Source organism: Centroberyx gerrardi, chromosome 23 (assembly GCF_048128805.1).
Source record: "Centroberyx gerrardi isolate f3 chromosome 23, fCenGer3.hap1.cur.20231027, whole genome shotgun sequence".
In the NCBI taxonomy this organism is placed as follows: Eukaryota; Metazoa; Chordata; class Actinopteri; order Beryciformes; family Berycidae; genus Centroberyx; species Centroberyx gerrardi.
In genome coordinates, this window is record NC_136019.1 from 5,459,581 (window position 1) to 5,478,684 (window position 19,104).

Here is a 19,104-nt window from a genome sequence, read left to right on the forward strand (position 1 = left end):
ATTTTCACACATATACAGTATTTTCACTGTATTTTCACTTCTTTCAGTGCAGTATTTCTCGAAGTAGCAGCAGCTACAAAGTCCTGTTTTCACTGTTACTGTCTTACTGTTATTGTGGTCCTTCATTTACAAAATTCAGATAAATAAAACTAAACAAATGCAACTGAAAAAATACATGAATGGCATGCCACTTTATAAATAAAATGAAGTGTGGGTGGCTCAAGTGGGAATCAAGCCCCTAACCCTAGCAGTACAACTACAAAAAAAGTTAATATTTACATCCTGAGGTAGTCAAACGGCAAATTACACTGTCCAATGTGTATCCTCGGACCCGCTAACCTGTGACCTCTGACCTCTGTGTGTGTGTCTGGTAGGATCCAGTAACAGGACTGCTGCCAGCCAGCGGTGACCAGCCGGACGCCTGGGTGAGAGACAACGTCTACAGCATCGTGTCTGTCTGGGCGCTCAGCCTGGCCTACAGGAAGAACGCAGACAGGGACGAAGACAAGGCCAAGGCCTACGAGCTGGAGCAGGTAGGTGTGTGTGTGTGTGTGTGTGTGTGTGTGTGTGTGTGTGTGTGTGTGTGTGTGTGTGTGTGTGTGTAGCCAGCATGTTGGAAGGAAGTTAATCCAGGTGCTTTGTTCTAATCAAAGATCAAGTAGTCACCTTAGGAGTGCTGGGAGTGCTTTCTTAAAGAGGATCCTTTTGTGTTGTATTAGTGACCATGGTGTGGGAGAGAACAGGTGTGTGTGTCTGGGTGTGTGTGTGTGTGTGTGTGTCTGTCTGGATGTGTGTGTGTGTGTGTGTGCCTCCTTTCTCTGTGCTGTCCCATTTAGTCTGGACTGCAACAGTCTCATGTTTCTCTGCCTGGACACAGAAGGCGTTGTGTGGAAAATGTTATATTAATCTCTCTCTCTCTCTCTATGTCACTCTCTCTCTCCTCTCTCTCTCTCTGTCCGTCTCTCTCTCGCTCTCTAGAGTGTGGTGAAGCTAATGAGAGGGATCCTACAGTGCATAATGAGGCAGGTATGTAAACAACACAAAAACATTCTCACTTCTCTGTTTCGTTCTTTATCACAGCTACACTTTCTCTCTGTGTCAAACGTGCACTTTCTCTTCCTCTCTATCTCTTTCTCTCTCTCTCTGTTTCAGTTTTATCAGAAAGTTTACTCAAGTGCTTTGAAACCCCAAACAGAAAAAACTTGCATTCCCACGTGGTTCTTCCCACATTTTCAGAAAAAACACTATACTGTGATATATACCGTTACCATCCAAAAGTGTCCCACCACTGTCTCTGACCCCCCCCTTCAGCTGGATAAGGTGGAGAAGTTTAAATACAGTAAGAGCACCTCAGACTCCCTCCATGCCAAGTACAACACCCGGACCTGCGCTACTGTGGTGGGAGACGACCAGTGGGGCCACCTGCAGGTCGACGCCACCTCGCTCTTCCTGCTCTTCCTGGCTCAGATGACTGCATCCGGTAAGAGTGCGTGTGTGTGTGTGTGTGTGTGAGGGTGGATTAGGGGGTAGGGGTGAGAATACAGTGTATATAATGGGGTTGGGCGAGAGTGTTCATCCTCCTGTCAGCAAGCCGTCATCACATACAGTGTACATACTGTATATTGTGCACACAGTTTCATGGTTTTGGTGTGATGACTTGAATTGAACTGTAGCTTTTAAATATGCAAGGAAGGGGCATTTTTACATTTTAGATTATAGTGCAAGTCATCGTCGTCAAGAAAAGAAACTTATGAAGAAGTATCACATAGCGCTGCACCCCCAATAGTAGTAGAAGAAGACAGTCAAATTTGTGCTCTAAATACATCTTAAATCAACTTGATTTTTAGTCCCTTCATGTGCTTCCCTATTTGGGTAAGGTAATTTAAATTGGCAAAAAAAAAATCCTCTTGGTAGAGAGGCTGAAGTTGGACCGTGTGAAACTAATGCTCAACAATGAAACCAATACATGTAAAATGCTTTTAGATGAACCATTTATATGTTTGGGAATTTTTTTTACTTTTATCATGTGTGATTGGGAAGCAGAAAACAACAACGATTATGATATTACTGTGTCATTTGTCATACTGTGGCATTTGATCATCAAAGTTTTTCATGGTATTCAGCTCTTGGCTTGGGGCTGGTTAGACTAGCTTATGTTTGCAAAGCACAGACAATGGCTTTTTATGTCTGCGTTAACTATTTACTGCATAATGGTTCTGTCTCTCTGTGTGTGTGTGTGTGTGTGTGTGTGTGTGTGTGTTCTAGGTCTGCATATTGTCTACACCCAAGATGAAGTCGATGTAGTTCAGAATCTCATGTTCTACATTGAGGCGGCTTACAAAGTGGCTGTAAGTATTTCTTCATTATGTTTTCCTTCAAAACAAGATTTAAAGGAAAAATACATCCTCAAACACTTAAAATACTTTAAAAAAAAAAAACACTAACTACTGCAATCAGGATTTGCTCAGTTGGAATAAAACCAAATATAGTTTCTGATGTGATTTGTAGACCAGGGATTCAGCACAGCACCACAAACCTTTAAGAAGCTGTCTAAAGCTGTCGCCCTGTAAGAAATATTGCAGCCACGTGTAATTTATAAACAGCAGTAATCAGTGTTGCTATTTCATTACTGAATGTGATTATTTGTGAAGCCCTATGCTGGAGAGTCAAGGGGAAGCACTGCTGTTGTGGTAACACTGTTTGTCTTCTTCTCTGGTGCCCCACAGGATTATGGGATGTGGGAAAGAGGAGACAAGACCAACCAGGGCATCACTGAGCTTAACGCCAGCTCTATAGGCATGGCCAAGGTTGGCACACACACACACACACACACACAGTCATCCATACATTAGAGTCATACATACATTAACAGACGCTGTAAGATGCACAAATTCATTAACGTGCAGACACACACACACACACACACTTGGCTGCCATATGTGCACATGAACATATTGTAGGCCTGCTAATAGTACTGAGGGAAATCTCAAGAGAGGGTTAGGCTTCCTGTCGGCATTCTGCTGTGGCCTGATCCTCTTTCCTGTGTGACACTGGAGCGAAAAGAAGAGTGGAAAGCAGGGGGAAGGAGGAGTAAAATGACTGGCAGGGGGAGTTAAGTGCAGAGTTTTCCATCACAGAAGCAGGACAGGTGCTCCAGCGACCCATAAAAACCTCATTGGCACCTTGGAAAGAGTCCAGTCACTCAGAAGGCTTTTACACTGACCTTTTGATTACCCAGACAGCCAAAACTGGCTGGCAGTCACCAGTCAGTATCACCAAACCATGCAGCAAAGATGATAGGACTTTGTTTGCATGCACAATAGCTTCAAATCGCTGTTGGGTAAAAACCTTGTATCTCCAAAATGTCAAGGAACTGACAAGACAAACAGCCTTGTTTTTAGCTTGATGGCACTGCGTTATTTGCATTATTTGATGGGTTTGGGATCAGTTTTATTGGCCCAAGAGGTCCGGGAATTTTCTCATGTAATCCTTCAGCTGAAGTGAATACATGAAAATCACCAAAATTGGAGTTACGAGGTTTTCACTCGACAACATCGATAAGAAAAACCACATGACTTACATAGAGCACATCCACAACATTAGTCCTATCTATGGAACAGACACACACACATACACACACACACATACACACAATTTATGACTCCTGTATTGTATGTGTGGCGTTTTCTTGTGTGAAAGAAACTCAGGCCAGTGGAATGGAGAGAGAGAGAGAGAGGGAGAGAGAGAGAGAGAGAGATCGAACAGCTGAGAATGCTGCTGTTCAAGATTTACTGATGAGTTGTTTATCACACTGCTTCTGTAACACACACCCCCCCCACCATACACACACACACACACTCACACACTCGTATACATTCATACATTCTCACTTACACTCACTGTCATATACTCTCTCTCTCTCACTCACTCATACAAACACACACACTCTCATAGTCTCTCACTCATTCATATATATACAACACACTCTTATACACTCGCTCTCTTTCTGTCTGTCTCTCTCTCTGTCACTCACTCTCACACACACGTGCACACGCGCGCACACACACACACACACACACACACGCTGTTCCTGACCCAGCCTTGCCCTTGGCTGGTAGGGTAGAGGAGGTATCAGGTTCTCCAGAGTTTTCCAAGAATGGCTTCTCACTCAGAAATAACACAGTACTCTCAGTACTTGCCCAGTGAACACACACACACACATGCACACACACACACACACACACACACACACACACACTCACACACACACACACACGCACGCAGGTTAATTTAAGACTAAATGGAAACAGGCACCACAGTGGGACGTTCCCTGCTCCATTAATCATCAGGTAGTTGCTAGTGTTTACAACAGCAGCACAACATGAAGTGGGATTTCAACCCGTGGTTTCCTCTACTGTACTCTACTGTACTCTACTGTACTATACTGTACTGTTCTATATTACTACACTCTGCTCTACTTTACTGTACTATACTGTACTGTTCTATATTACTACACTCTGCTCTACTCTACTGTACTATACTGTACTGTTCTATATTACTACACTCTGCTCTACTGTACTGTACTCTACTGTACTGTTCTATATTACTACACTCTGCTCTACTGTACTGTACTCTACTGTACTGTTCTATATTACTACACTCTGCTCTACTGTACTGTACTCTACTGTACTCTTCTATATTACTACACTCTGCTCTACTCTACTGTACTGTTCTATATTACTACACTCTGCTCTACTGTACTGTACTCTACTGTACTCTTCTATATTACTACACTCTGCTCTACTCTACTGTACTGTTCTATATTACTACACTCTGCTCTACTCTACTGTACTATACTGTACTGTTCTATATTACTACACTCTGCTCTACTCTACTGTATTAGGCTATAATGCGACAATAATTGTATCAGCAGTGAAGCTGAGATAAATGACTTCAAATTTTATCCCCTGTTGCGATAAAAATTGTTGTTGTTATAGAAGTGAACTGCATAATATTTAATAGTATTATGGCTATTAAACCGCAGTATTGACCGTTTAACCTTAAAAGACAAAAGTAGTTACTGCTGTATTGTAGAGCAGTATACTATATTGTACTGTACTATACTACACTCTGCTCTACTATACTATACTCTGCTGTAGTATATCCTACCATATTGTACTAAACTAACATACACCATGCTACTATACTCTACTATTTTATACTATACAATACTCTGCTCTACTATACTCTGCTGTTGTCTTTCCTCCAGGCAGCTCTGGAGGCGTTGGACGACCTCAACCTGTTTGGAGCTAAAGGAGGACCGGGCTCTGTGGTCCACGCCTTGGCTGATGATATACAGCACTGCCAGGTACACACACACACACACACAGAGAAACACACATGGACATACACATTTGGACACACATAATGACACAAAGATGCCAACAAGACATACACTCCAATCACAGATGCAGAAAGTCTGCACACAAGTCTGCATATATCACAATTCATATTGGCAGAACTCAGGATAATTTTTGTCTTGCTTTCCCTTGTTCCTCTCTTCCTCCCTCGTCAGTCCATCCTGACGTCCATGTTGCCCCGGGCGTCCATGTCTAAAGAGGTGGACGCAGGAGTCCTGGCCATCATCTCCTACCCCGCCTTCGCTGTCGAGGATATGAACATAGTCAACCTCACCAAGGAGGAGATCATCTCTAAACTACAGGTGAGTAGAGTAGAGAGTAGATCTCTCTCATCTCTGTGTGTGTGTGTGTGTGTGTGTGACATCTGCAAAGAGGAGATCAACTCGAAGGCTAAAGGCAGCAGTTGGCTTTAAAGTTTTTATTACTGCCAAAACAAATGACTTGTAAGAAGATGTTTGAAAATGAGGAGACTTGTCGACTGATAAAGTTGTTATTCTTTATTCTTTCTTTATTCTGTCACATATCCTCCTCTGATGTAACAGAAAAATTAGTTTCAACCAAAATGGAAGTTACTTTTCTTTTCTAGGGCAGCACAAGTGAATTAGATTAGATCTCCTACCCTTACTTTGCTGTCGAGGATATTAAATAGTCAGCATGTCAAAACTACAGGTAAATACGAAGAATACAACATTTTTGTCTGCTATCTGATTGTTGATAGAATAATTTACCACCCGTATTTTCTGTGGCTGACATTAGTATGTTGCAGACGGTGGCTTTAGGTCACAATGATTACAGTTCGGTGTTTTGAGGTTAAATTGTCCTCGCTGACTTCCTCTGTCTGTCTGTTCAGGGTCGATACGGCTGCTGCAGGTTTCTCCGAGACGGACACAAAACCCCTAAAGAGGTAAACGACTTGTGAAGATGGATGCTGTCTCCATCTGTCTTTTTTTTTTCCAGTTTGCACTATTTAACTCTGTTTTTTTAGATTAGTGATGGTTTCAAATGTCATTATCTAGAGCCTGCATGTCGCCATGTGTTGTGTATTCATAGTTAAAGACAGTAGAGGTTATGTACTTTCAGACGTACGTTGGCTGTTCAAAGAATTTCAAAAGGGGCCTGCGTGGTTCTTTTGGCTGAAGGCTTATTTTCTCTCTCTCTCTCTCTCTCTCTCTCTCTTTCAGTCCTCTCACTCCTCTTTTTGTGTTATTTAACAGCCAGATGCAGCCATGCAGAAAGCTAAACAAATACATCACTTCTGGTTTCAGAGTGCTTTCAGGGACTGGCTGTCGTAGCCGTTTGTCTTGGTCAGCACCGCTTGGCTCTTATGTAATGGGGACTTGCTACAGGCCGTTTGGTTAATAGACTCTGGCAAATGGTGTGCGCCTTTTCTCCTTGAATACAAAATAATAATAATTATAATAAGAAGAAGAAACTTTATTTACATAGCACTTATCTTTAGAAAACTTTAGTGTGTTTTACAAAGAGCATAAAAACAAGAAACAGTAGAAGCATAAAAGGAGAGAAGTTTGAAGACATAATTCATAAAACAGGTTAAAAAAATAGATTCAGTCCTGTGTCGTACAGGCAATAATCTAAGTTTGTGACTAAACTAGGGGTGATTTCATAACTTAATTATTATATGAGGATGCTTTGGTAATTAAGAAAGACTAAGAATGAAGACAAGAAGTTTCTTACACTCCAGGGAAAGAAAATGAGTAACGCTCTCTCATTCAGCAGCTACTGCCGAGGTGCCTTTGAGCAAAGCCCCTTAAAAGCCCAGTTGCTCCAGTAGATCTGCTCATTGACCTACAGCAGAAGACTGTGGTTTTACTGGACAGCTCCCAGTTGTGAATGAGTGTAACGGTATGAATATAAAGCAGGTTGATGCTGAAAAGCAGCGTGTGTGCTCAGCGAAACCTTTCCCAGGAGAAATAAAGGTTAAAAAAAAAAAGGCCAAAGGCAATTTGGCTAATGGATTGTGGCAAATGCCAGGCACACTTCTCCTGGAGTACAAACTAGATTAGCTTGTGTAGTGTGAGTATTAGTGTAGTATGTCTTTCCCCTGCCCTACTGAGAGCTTATGTGAAGGGTGTTGTTGGGCAGCAGAGTGCAGGTTCAAGTCCCTGTGTCGTCAAACATCCACCCTGCTGAAGTTTCTCTCTCTCTCTCTCTCTCTCTCTCTCTCTCTCTCCCCCTCCCTCCCTCCCTCCCTCCCTCCAGGACCCAAATCGTTTGTATTATGAGTCTGCAGAGCTGAAGCTGTTTGAGAACATCGAGTGTGAGTGGCCTCTGTTCTGGACCTACCTCATTCTGGATGGTATCTTCATCAATAGCCCTGAACAGGTACAGTGTGTGTGTGTGTGGGTACATGGTGTGCTTGTCTGTTTCAGCCTTGTCAAATAACAAAACAAAAGAAATCAAAGTTTTGAATGTGCATGCCTTTTCATTCTTTGCCAGTATCTATATACAGTATGTGTCTTCTTCTGTGGTTATTTACCACGCAAATATTTGATTTATTATCATTCCAGGTGCAGGAGTACCAGGAGGCTCTGGAAGGCATCCTGATCAAACAGAAAGATGGGATACGACTGATACCAGAGCTCTACAGTGTCCCCGCAGACAAGGTAATGGCCATAATAATGTGATTCTTTATTGATCCCCATAGGGAAATCCTCTTTTTGCATTTTAAAGCTGCACTAGGCACGATTTCTATATAAAAATACACCCATATCAGCCTAAATTACAAGGTGGGGCTGCAACATAGAAGAGTGTCCCATGGCTGTAATTGAGATGCTGCAGGCTGAGTCTCTGCAGGTGTTTTATGTTTCCCCCTCACTCCGCACCCTGCAGTATTCGGATGTGTTAACACCCCCTTTTGGAGTGTCAGTCCATTTCATTTTTTCACAGTTTTGGGTTCATATCAACTTTTCCCTCCCTGTTCAGGCACAGACTTTGGAAACATTAATGAAGACTTAATGCTGAAACGTGTTTGTTTCTTTGTCTGCTGCTCTGCGTTCTTGTAATTCATTTGTAATTCATTTGGTAGTGCGGACTTTCCTCCTTTTCTGAATCTGCAGGCACGGACTCCAGCCAACTTCTTGATTTGTGTTTCCCCTAAATCCCATTATTCCAAACAAACTGCTGTTGCTGTTGCCGCAAACGTATAACACATTTCTTCCTGTGTGGCAGAGATTTTTTCCCAGGAAAGAGCTACCAGACAACGGTTGTTTAGAACAGCAAATGGAAAAGTTTTGATGAACTGGGTATAGGTTGAATCACTGCTGTGTTTATATCAATCAGCAATAGATGAAAATGGCAGAGATTATTACTGTAACTCGAGAAGAATAAGAAGAATCGAGACCTGTATCACGTCCGAAAGAAACTTCACATCGTAGGATACTGTCATCACAAACATGGGATCCAGTACTGAGGATCCAGTACTGAGTTTCACCAGACATTCACAGTGAACTCATTCCTCGATACCTCAGGGTCTTAACTGCCTTATTTCTTCTGAGTGTTATAAATCATTTTTATACTAGTAGTTTTGACATTGTTTTGTTCTGTTGTGTGTCTGTATACACACAGGTGGATGAGGAGTATATGAGCCCCCACACGGTGCAGAGGGTTCCCATGGGGAAATGTCCTCTGAGGTGGGGACAGTCTCTGTACGTACTGGGAAACCTTCTGGCAGAGGTGAGCCATAATTTTCATTAGATTACACTTTAGCTGGCATGTTGCTCATAAGGTATTTTAATGATTTATAAACACATTATGAACGCACTGTAATCATAATATGTTATATCCTCCATTATATTACTAGAACTTTTGGGGTTGATAACTGTATAGTTAATAACAGGAAACTATATAGCTAATAGCAACTTAATATGCCTCTGCTGTCTTGGCCAGGTCTCCAATGTAAAAGATATCCTAGATTTAAATGGGACTTACCAGGATAAAAAAAAAGGTTAAATAATACAATAATAATGATAGCAATCTCTTAACAATCAGTCATAGTTTCAGTCAACAATGGAATGATGGAAAATGAAAATTAAAAAAAATATATTTAGAAAAAATAGCAATCAGTCACAGTTTAAATTAGTCTTTTATCCTTTTTATCCCTCGTATCTTTTTAAAGATCCTTTTTTTCTTATTCCTTTTTCTACATTCTTTCTGTTCTTTTATGTAAAGCAATTTTTAAACTCTGTTTTGAGATGCTATAGAGCTATACAAATAAAGTTTATTATTATTATTCTTGTATACCAGACTCATATTGTGCATAATCCATGACATAATCTGTTATGGGGTATGTAATTTTTTATGTGGTTATAATTGAAGAATGGCACATATACTGTATGCTTATAAAACATTATAATGCCTCAAAATGCACTTCAAGTAAAGTGATTTCCTATCTTGTTTTGCTGTTGTCCATTCAGTCAGTCACATAGCTAGCAGATCTTGGTTTCACACCTGACAAACTAATCTTCTGTTGTGGATTCTGGGACTCTGAATGTTCGAGCTGTTTCCCATGCTACAGGGTTTCCTTGCCCCTGGAGAGATCGACCCTCTCAACCGGCGTTTCTCCACCATCCCCAAACCTGACGTAGTCGTACAGGGTGAGTTCTCCAGACAGGTTAACGGGTAGTTTATCAGTTCTGTCCCGGGATAGTTTTGACAAATCTTGATAAAGTTAAAGTGAAACGTGTCTCTTAACTTCTTCATCCATTGGTTACAGTGGCTCGAACTTTTCACTTTCCTTGTTCCTCGTCATGCAGAAAGAAACTGTCTTTAAAACATTTACCTATCCAAGTGTATGTGTTTCTGTGCGTGTGTTTATAACCTCTCCTCTTCTCCCTGCAGTGTCCATCCTGGCAGAGAATGAGGAGATTAAGGAGCTGCTGTTGAAGAACGGTATCGAGGTGGAGACTGTGGCCGACATCCATCCCATCCACGTCCAGCCGTCGCGCGTCCTCAGCCACATCTACGCACGGCTCGGTAAACAGCTGTGGATATTTTATACGAGTCAAGTCGGCTAATTCTCTTTCTTTCCACTGTTGTGTCTCGTTGTCGTCCGTGCTGACGCTGCTCAGCCTTCCCTCCTCTCTCCCAGGTCGTAACCAGAGACTGGGTCTGACCGGTCGGCCCTACAGGAGAATAGGAGTGCTGGGAACCTCCAAGTTCTACATCATCAGAAACACCATGTTCTCATTCACACCGCAGGTTAATAACATTTACAAAAAATACTTGGTGGTCTACACATACCTGTGAATTTTATTGGAATAAATGCTGCTTGGTGGATTATATTTATTCCAAATTGAAGAGTAGCTGTTAAAGATCCAGAAAAGATCTTGAGTCGTATTTTATTGGGTATGTACCTTTGCCAAAGAGCAAGGTACAAAACTGCCAGATTTTTTGAATACTTTAGTGTGACGTTCTCTCCATATGACTGGATAAGTTGTGTGTAGCCTCATGTGTGACAGAGTAAGAATGTTTCAGGCTCCCAATTTCACAAGTTTAGACTTTTTTTGTACATTGAAACCTTGAAAGGAAACCCTATATAGTTATACGAACATATGATTATCTTTTTCTCACCATCCCTCCACCTCCCTCCATCCCTCCAGTTCGTCGACCACCACCACTTCTACCTGGCGTTGGACAACAAAATGATCGTGGAGATGCTGAGGACCGACCTCTCCTACCTCTCATCCAGATGGAGGATGACCGGACGACCCACTGTCACCTTTCCCATCTCACAGACGATGCTGAGTCAGTACATTTGCCAGCTTTGTTTCTTTGTTTTGTTTTTTAAATTGATCTTAAATTCAGCTCCAGGTAGCATTAAAAGCCATAAATGTGGCTTTCTGAAACCTGCAGACACCCTGCTTTCAGGACAATTAATGAATGAAGTAGATTTTCTTTAAAATTCAAAAACAGGAAACCTTATGCTCAAACAGGCCTTATTCCCATCCTTAAAAAAATATTGACACGGGTCTGTTGTATTATGATTACATGAGATCAAGCTTAAATACACATTTTTAATTTAGTTATTTTAGTTTATTGACACACTGAAATACACATGTATGTGGATTTCTCATTTTGTGTGTGTGTGTGTGTGTGTGTGTGTGTGTGTGTGTGTGTGTGTTGCAGCCGAGGACCACTCAAACCTGGACCCTGCAGTCTTGGCTACTCTGAAGAAGCTACAGGATGGATACTTTGGAGGAGCAAGGTGAGGTTTTTATGAAGCAAATAAAATTTGGTTCTATGTTTTATCACTGTGCAAATGAAAACCAAACTGAACTCAACTCAACTCTGCTTAACTAAGCTGATCAGTTCAGTTGATCAATCAGTGAATCATGCCATTTAATAAATTATTGACATAAAAAAGCAGAACTAGACTGCACACTTTTCTGTTTCACCTTACAATATCTTTGTGTTCATGGTCCTTTTGTAAGGTTTAAGGTTTCAATTTAGTTAATTTGCAAAGTATGTAATAGGTAATATATAATAATAAAATATGCAAAACAAAAACACACTTCAGAAAGAAATGAGGAACAGAACACACTCTGTGTAGATGAGACAAAACCCCCCCAAAGTTCTTATAAAAAACCTCTCTGTTATTTTCTCTTCTTCTTCTTCTTCTTCTTCTTCTTCTTCTTCTTCTTCTTCTTCTTCTTCTTCTTCTTCTTCTTCCTCTCCAGGATCCAGACGGGGAAGCTGTCGGAGTTCATGACCACTTCCTGTTTCGCTCACCTCAGCTTCCTGGACGGTAAGGGTTCCAGCAGCACGGGCCGCCACGACGAAGAGTATGATCATGATGATGATGATGATGGTGGTGAGGGTGACGGCGATGGATGCTTTACCCAGGGCATCGTGCATGAGTTACGCCATGATGATGGTAAGGAGGAGACGGAGGGACGGATGGAGGGATGATGGAGGGGTAGGAATGGTTGGTATGACCATTCCTAGTGTATGTAGACTTTCATAGACTGCAAACATGTCCATCTCAACAATCATTTAAGCTTGAATTGAGTCAAAATTGAGTAAAAAAAAAAAAAAAAAGTGAAATAATCCGCTGATGTTAATGTTCATGAGGTTAATTTCTCTGGTTTCCACTGCACTTCAACTTGTTCTAAGAATTTTCTTGATTTGAGTGACACCTTAAGAAAATTCTTAAAAACAAGTGAAACTGCAGAGGAAACAAGTCAAATGATTTCACTCGATGGCAGTTTTCATTTGTTTGATGATGAAAAATATGATTTTAGACCCAGTAGAGATTAAATTACTTGTCCAGATGGACATGTTTTGCAGTCTTAGCATTTGTTTCTCATGTCATGTCATTTTTAAGGTAAAGACACTTGTATAGCCAGAGTTTACTGTTTTTTGTTTGGAACTATGCAGCTTTTACCTTTCTCATACATTTGTCATAGTTCCTAAATATTGTAAATCAACATAAGTCTTTGAAAAATTGTTGTAAGTTGACATTTCATTTTAATATACATTTAGATGACAAAATCTGTTGTTTCTCCTCCAACTGAGGAAACATTACATTATTAAACTCCACTGGAGATTTTTACTAGTCCTAACATTTATAACACAATTAAGATATCCAGGCTTTGCTCACACCTAGAGCGTGAGATTCCTTCAAGATAACAAATATCTCATCATGCATATGTGCTAACCTTATTAACATATGCCATTATGCAGGTGTTTTAATCCAAAGCAGCTTCTGATACCAACGCCGCACACATTTTAGTCGTGTTGGTGGCCCCATTTGACCCCGACAGCGGCAATGACCGTGACAAGCAAGTAACCATGTGTGCACGGCATGCTGGGATACATAGGAGGATAGAGGACACAAGGCAGATAAAGTTGTTTATCTCAACGTTGAAGCTACTCAAGGGGAAATTAAGTTCAGCCAGTTTGGAGTTTTGAAGGGTTAAATTAATTTTACCTTACATCATCTTTCCCATCCCGTAACATTTCCCCTTGTTAGTTAATTTGACAGACCTGAAACCTTTTTAAAACCCCCAAAAAACTTTTCATCTTGTAATATTTCTAACTGTTCAATGATCTCACTGTAAACCTAAGCAGAAACTAAGTAGCCCATCACAGAATCTCATCAATCACCACCTCCTGCTTTTTCCTCCTGTCACATCATCACTGACCTTTGACCCCCTCCCCATCCTCTCTCTACCTTGCTTTAACTCTGTTGGTCCCTTGAAGGTTTAATGCTAGAAGCTTTTCTTAAAGCGGTATAAAAGATGAATGATGCATCTTCATTCAGGTTGCATTTAAAATTTATTGTAGATTTTTGCATTGGATAATGCATTGATTGGCATGGATTGATGACAAAACTGACTTTCATAGTAAAATGCCTTATATGCATGGCAGGCTGAATTTAATGTACATACAGGGTTTTAAAAATGTGTGTGTCATTGAATGCATGTGTGAGCATCAGCATCTCCAGATTATCCTGATATCAATATTTTGCAAGTGTTTTGATTGTGAATGAGAAAGCATTGCATTCAGAAAGACCAATTAAAGACTTTTAAGACCTTTTAAACACTACTCAAAATTGGATTTCAGGCCAATTTAACAGGCGGAATAAAGATTCAAAAAGCTGGCGAAAAGATTGAACATGGCTAATGAAAGTTCTGAAACTATAAATGAGCACAATAAGAAAAAGGACACAGGGAAATTAAATGTTTAGGGACTCATTCACATCTTTTGGAGCACAATTCACGGCATTTGCTTTACTTTTAAACTCTGCCTTGACTGAGATCACCGAGTGTAGAGAACCTGCCTAATTTACTGCCTAATAGACTGTCTAATTTTATAGTTGCACTAAAATTAAGCTTAATTGAAAATAGAACTGCATAACATGGTGAATAATAACACTTCTAATCATTTCAATACTCTATAAGTCCTTAAATTTAGATAAATTAGTTCAAGGGTTAGGGTTTTTTGACTTTTTGAGGACCTGTGGATACTCTGAATGAAGCTGAGTAGAACCTCATGATATAGCATTACGAAGTTTGAAAATCAGATTGTAAAATTGATAAACCTGTTCTCTTTTTTCTGCTGTCTCTGTTTCTCTCTCTCCTTCCTCACCCCCTCCCTATTTCTTCCTCCTTCCTCATCTTTCTGTTCTCTTTCCATCTCTTTCCATCTCTTTCCCGTTCTCTTTCTTCACAATCCCTCCCTCCCTCCCTCTGTCCGCCTCTCCAGAGGCCGACGACCTCGCCCAGTACCTGGACCACCTGTTGGCCCACGCTGCCCCCAAGAAAGCCAAGCCGCAGGCGGGGGGGCTGGGGAAGTTCAGGGCCGCTGCCACCAAAACCAGGGAGATGGTCTCTCTGAAGAACAAGGCTCAGGACCTCAACGTTCACAGTGAGTGGATTCAGAAACACTTCGTTGTTCCAGTATTATTGGGGATACTCAAGTGTTCGGTTTTGCTACTTTGGAGTAGGGCTGCAACTAACGATTATTTTCATTGTTGATTAATCTGTCGATTATTTTCTCGATTAATCGATTAGTTGTTTGGTCTATAAAATGTCAGAAAATGGTGAAAAATGTCGATCAGTGTTTCCCAAAGCCCAAGATGACGTCCTCAAATGTCTTGTTTTGTCCACAACCCAAAGATATTCAGTTTACTGTCATACAGGAGTAAAGAAACCAGAAAATATTCACATTTAAGAAGCTGGAATCAGAGAATTTTTACTTTTTTTCTTAAAAAATTACTACTAACCCGATTAATCGATTATCAAAATAGTTGGCGATTAATTTAATAGTTGACAACTAATCGATTAATCGTTGCAGCTCTACTTTGGAGATACGTCTTTGAGATACTTATTGCTTTTTCGGTCAAAGGTTTTCTCTTTGTCTTTAGAGGATAAACTTGTTGGAAGTGATTTTTCCATCAGCCTTTCACCCCTTCCGCCATCCGCTGTGGTCAGAAACTCTGAAAGCTTTAGCTCCGTTTGCTCTGGAAGAACAGCGCCCTCTTCCTAAAATGTTACATGTAGCACCTTTTTAAATGTGTGTTTATGTTAAACGTGTATGTTACTTATGTATGCCAATGCTAAATCTCTCAGTGAGATAAAGCAGATGATCACGGGAGGGAGAGACTGGGGTGGGAAGGAGGGCTGGAAAGGGCATGGGAGGGAATGGAAATGGAGGGAGGACGGGACGAAGAGACGGGACAAGGGAGCGAATGAGAGAAGAAGGGGCAAGATGGGGTAGGGAAGAAAAAATGTGGGAGAGGGAGGGAAGGAGATGGAGAAAGGGCGCATTAGGGACTCAGGAGAGGCATGGAGGAGAGGAGCGAGGATGGGATTGGATTTCAAACCATCGGAGGATGAACAGCTTCAAATCCCAAAACGGAGAGGTAGAGGCAATGAAAGCAGACAAGAAGGTGAATTGATGGGAATACAGTGAGAAATTGATACCAGAGTTCTTGTTCTTTCTCTCTCTTTTACTCTCTCTGTCTTTGTCCAGATGTCAACATGTACCTCCCAAACAAGTTGTTTCGCTCTCCTCAGCCCTCCCTCAACCTCAACTTCTCAGACTCCTCTGCACCACAGGACAGCCAGGTGTGTGTGTGTGTGTGTGTGTGTGTGTGCATCTTTGAATCTTGATCTACTTCAGTGTTTTTCTTCTGTTCATTTATTCTCCTCCTCTACTACTACATTCCCTTTTCTTTCCTTGTTCTCTCCCTTTCTTCATCCATCTAATCCATCCTTCCATCCATCCATCTATCTATCCATCCATCTATCTACTTCATTAGGATCCTTCAGATGCCAATAACGTGTGAACGCGTGCAGTGCTCTAACTCTCTCTCTCTTTCTCTTTCCATCTGTCTCTCCCTCCCTCCCTCCCTCCCTCCACCTCTCTCTCTCCTCCAGGCTCCTGCAGTGATGGTAACAACAGAGAGCAGTATTCCCAGAGATGCCAGTGGGGCTATAGACTACAATGCTTTGGTCCAGCTACTAAAAGACACACAAAGTCTCCAAGACCAGGCTGATATACTCTACATCCTCTTCAAGGACAAGTGAGATTTGTAATGCTTTGTTGGCTGGCTGGTTGTATCTTGTTAATTGTTTACAATACATAGCAGATGGAGAGTGACAAGAGAGGTGGTCTGAACTGCATCAACAGTAGTCTAGCAATGAAAAGGAATATTATGTCTACAAATTATATGAACATGTGGCAGCTTATACCTAGAGAACAAAATGGGACCCAGGATGGAACCCTGAGGTACATTGTTATATTATGCTGAAAAGGATATAAAACTAGCCTAGACATCAGAGAACTGTCTACTTTTAGAGAAAGTAATGCACAGTGTCTAAATTTTGAAATGTACTGCCTAAGTAGACTGGAAGTGTGGGGCCAAAAAATTGGTAAAACTTTTGCTTGTCAGGAAATTGATCAAGAAACTGTGAAGGAGAACCAAAACACCAAGTTTAAAAGCTACTATTGCAGAGCAAGAAATAAAACCTTCATCTGCCTACCTTGACTATGCAGTCCTCATGAGACCGTGTGTGTGTGTGTGTGTGTGTGTGTGTGTGTGTGTGTGTGTGTGTGTGTGTGTGTGTGTGTGTGTGTGTGTGTGTGTGTGTGTGTGTGCGTGTGTGTGTGTGTGTGTTTCTCCCTAATCCAGGGGAATGGACTGGGACACTCGTCTGCATGGTAAAGGCTCCACGGTGCGTTCACTGTTGACTGGGCTTTATGAGAAGGCAGGCGAACTCAAACACTGGGGACTGATCAGGATGACCTCCGGTATGCTGAGGAAGAAGGTGGAGGAGCTGGACTGGGTACGTGGAACACACACACACACACACACAGACATGTACACATGTATGAATACATACAAGTACGAACAAGATATCCTTCAATTTATTTCAAATTACTAATTGGTTGTTTGCACCTCTGCCAAGGAGGTTGTGTTTTCACCCGTTAGTCTGTCTATCAGCAGGATATCTCAAAATCATATGAATGGGTTTCTATGAAATTTGGTTGACCAATCGGCCTTGTTGCCATAAGTATGAAAGTAACAGAGATAGAGACTTGATTCTAAATGTTTGCCGAGTCAAGAAATCAACTTAAAGTTTAAGGGATAAGAATGATGTCTTTGGGTGAACAGCAAGTTGGAGAATTGTTTAGCATTGGCAGAGGTTTGAGCTTGTACATTTTTGGCTCACATCTTATATTTCCAGACCTCTTCTCATTGGTTGTCGTCTCTCCGTAGGCCTGCTCTGATTTGCTGGCGCACCAGAAGCACCTGACAGTGGGTCTTCCTCCTGAGCCCAGAGAAAAAACCATCACCGCTCCCATTCCTCCTGACCAGCTGGCTGCACTCATAGACGAAGCCAGCGAGAGCAACATGACTGTGGCTATACTCACTCAGGTGGATTATATTCTCTGCTACACACATCTGCCCAAGAGTTAGAGACAGCACACGCATCCGAGTCCTCAAGTATACTCAGAAACAAACAACCGAACAGCTGTTAACAAACTGGGATTTTAATGCATGGTGTGAACTATTTTCTTATACATACTAAACACATGCACACACACACACATAGTCACACAAACACACAATCCTCACCTAGAATGCTCATACAGTGCTTTACTTGCAGATGAATTAGCAACTAAGTCATCTGGAGTCTTTCTTTGTCAAAGTCAGTTTGTTTCTCTCTCTCTTCTCTCCGTCTCTTGGCATGAAAATCGTCAAAATTATAGATAATGAAAATCGTCAAAATTATAGATAATGAAAATCGTCAAAATTATAGATAATGAATATCTGCACAAAATATCAGCAATCAACAGCTTCAATACATTATCAGTAACAGTGTCAGCCTTCAAAAACCCATAGCGGTAGAACCCTAATTTGCACATGTGGATTGTGGATTCAGCCCATCTTGTTCAGTGAATCACCTGTCTTGATTTTCATCCTTCTATCCTCCTTCTCCTCCCTCCCTCCCTCCCTCCATCAGGAGATCATGGTGTTCCTGGCGATGAGCATAAGGACTCAGCCCAGCCTGTTCAGTGAGATGTTCAGGCTGCGTATCGGTCTCATCATCCAGGTCATGGCCACCGAACTGGCCCAGTCACTCAACTGCTCAGGTGAGGAAAAGGAAGGAGGGAGGGAGGAATGGATGCAATGAAGGAAGAGTGTAGAAAAGGAAAATATTTGAGGATTTCAGTCTTGTTGTTATGTTAAGAAACCATATAAAAAAAGTCAATAATATGTGCACGTTTATTGCAACATCTCACATCAAAACAAACAAAACAATCAAGGTGATCAGTAGAGGAGGGAGGTTTGTCATACTACATATTGAGGCTATTGAATTGGCACAGTCACTTATCTGTGTGTGTGTGTGTGTGTGTGTGTGTGTGTGTGTTTGTAGGAGAGGAGGCCACAGAGAGTCTGATGAGTCTCAGTCCGTCCGAACTGAAGAACCTCCTCCACCACATCCTCAGTGGGAAGGAGTTTGGAGTGCAGCGCAGCAGTCAGTCAACCAATCACACGCTCTGTCTCATGTGTCTCTCACTTAACAACCAATCACATCCTTTATCTCGCACAGTGCAGCCAATCACACTCTTGTCTCTTCTGCACGCTTCCTGTACCCTCTGTTGTCTCTGTCGCTGGCTTTTTCTGAAATAAGTAGGTAGTCGTCTCATCATA

At 41.5% G+C, this 19,104-nt stretch overlaps 1 protein-coding gene across 2 annotated transcripts in view; it reads left to right on the forward strand.

The window, feature by feature from the left end:
• The window catches only part of phka1a (phosphorylase kinase, alpha 1a (muscle)), a 32,433-nt gene that overhangs the window by 4,034 nt on the left and 9,295 nt on the right, over window positions 1–19,104 (forward strand). For both annotated transcript variants that reach the window (XM_078291576.1, XM_078291575.1), the window contains exons 2-25: window positions 375–533; window positions 979–1,026; window positions 1,312–1,480; window positions 2,266–2,348; window positions 2,727–2,807; window positions 5,270–5,368; window positions 5,576–5,722; window positions 6,271–6,324; window positions 7,641–7,763; window positions 7,949–8,044; window positions 9,006–9,113; window positions 9,955–10,033; window positions 10,278–10,412; window positions 10,528–10,637; window positions 11,039–11,183; window positions 11,565–11,643; window positions 12,116–12,312; window positions 14,646–14,807; window positions 15,915–16,009; window positions 16,322–16,467; window positions 17,077–17,230; window positions 17,665–17,823; window positions 18,413–18,542; window positions 18,827–18,928. In XM_078291576.1, coding sequence (XP_078147702.1) covers window positions 375–533; window positions 979–1,026; window positions 1,312–1,480; window positions 2,266–2,348; window positions 2,727–2,807; window positions 5,270–5,368; window positions 5,576–5,722; window positions 6,271–6,324; window positions 7,641–7,763; window positions 7,949–8,044; window positions 9,006–9,113; window positions 9,955–10,033; window positions 10,278–10,412; window positions 10,528–10,637; window positions 11,039–11,183; window positions 11,565–11,643; window positions 12,116–12,312; window positions 14,646–14,807; window positions 15,915–16,009; window positions 16,322–16,467; window positions 17,077–17,230; window positions 17,665–17,823; window positions 18,413–18,542; window positions 18,827–18,928 — 2,860 coding nt within the window. The remainder of the gene's footprint in view (window positions 1–374; window positions 534–978; window positions 1,027–1,311; window positions 1,481–2,265; window positions 2,349–2,726; window positions 2,808–5,269; window positions 5,369–5,575; window positions 5,723–6,270; window positions 6,325–7,640; window positions 7,764–7,948; window positions 8,045–9,005; window positions 9,114–9,954; window positions 10,034–10,277; window positions 10,413–10,527; window positions 10,638–11,038; window positions 11,184–11,564; window positions 11,644–12,115; window positions 12,313–14,645; window positions 14,808–15,914; window positions 16,010–16,321; window positions 16,468–17,076; window positions 17,231–17,664; window positions 17,824–18,412; window positions 18,543–18,826; window positions 18,929–19,104) is intronic.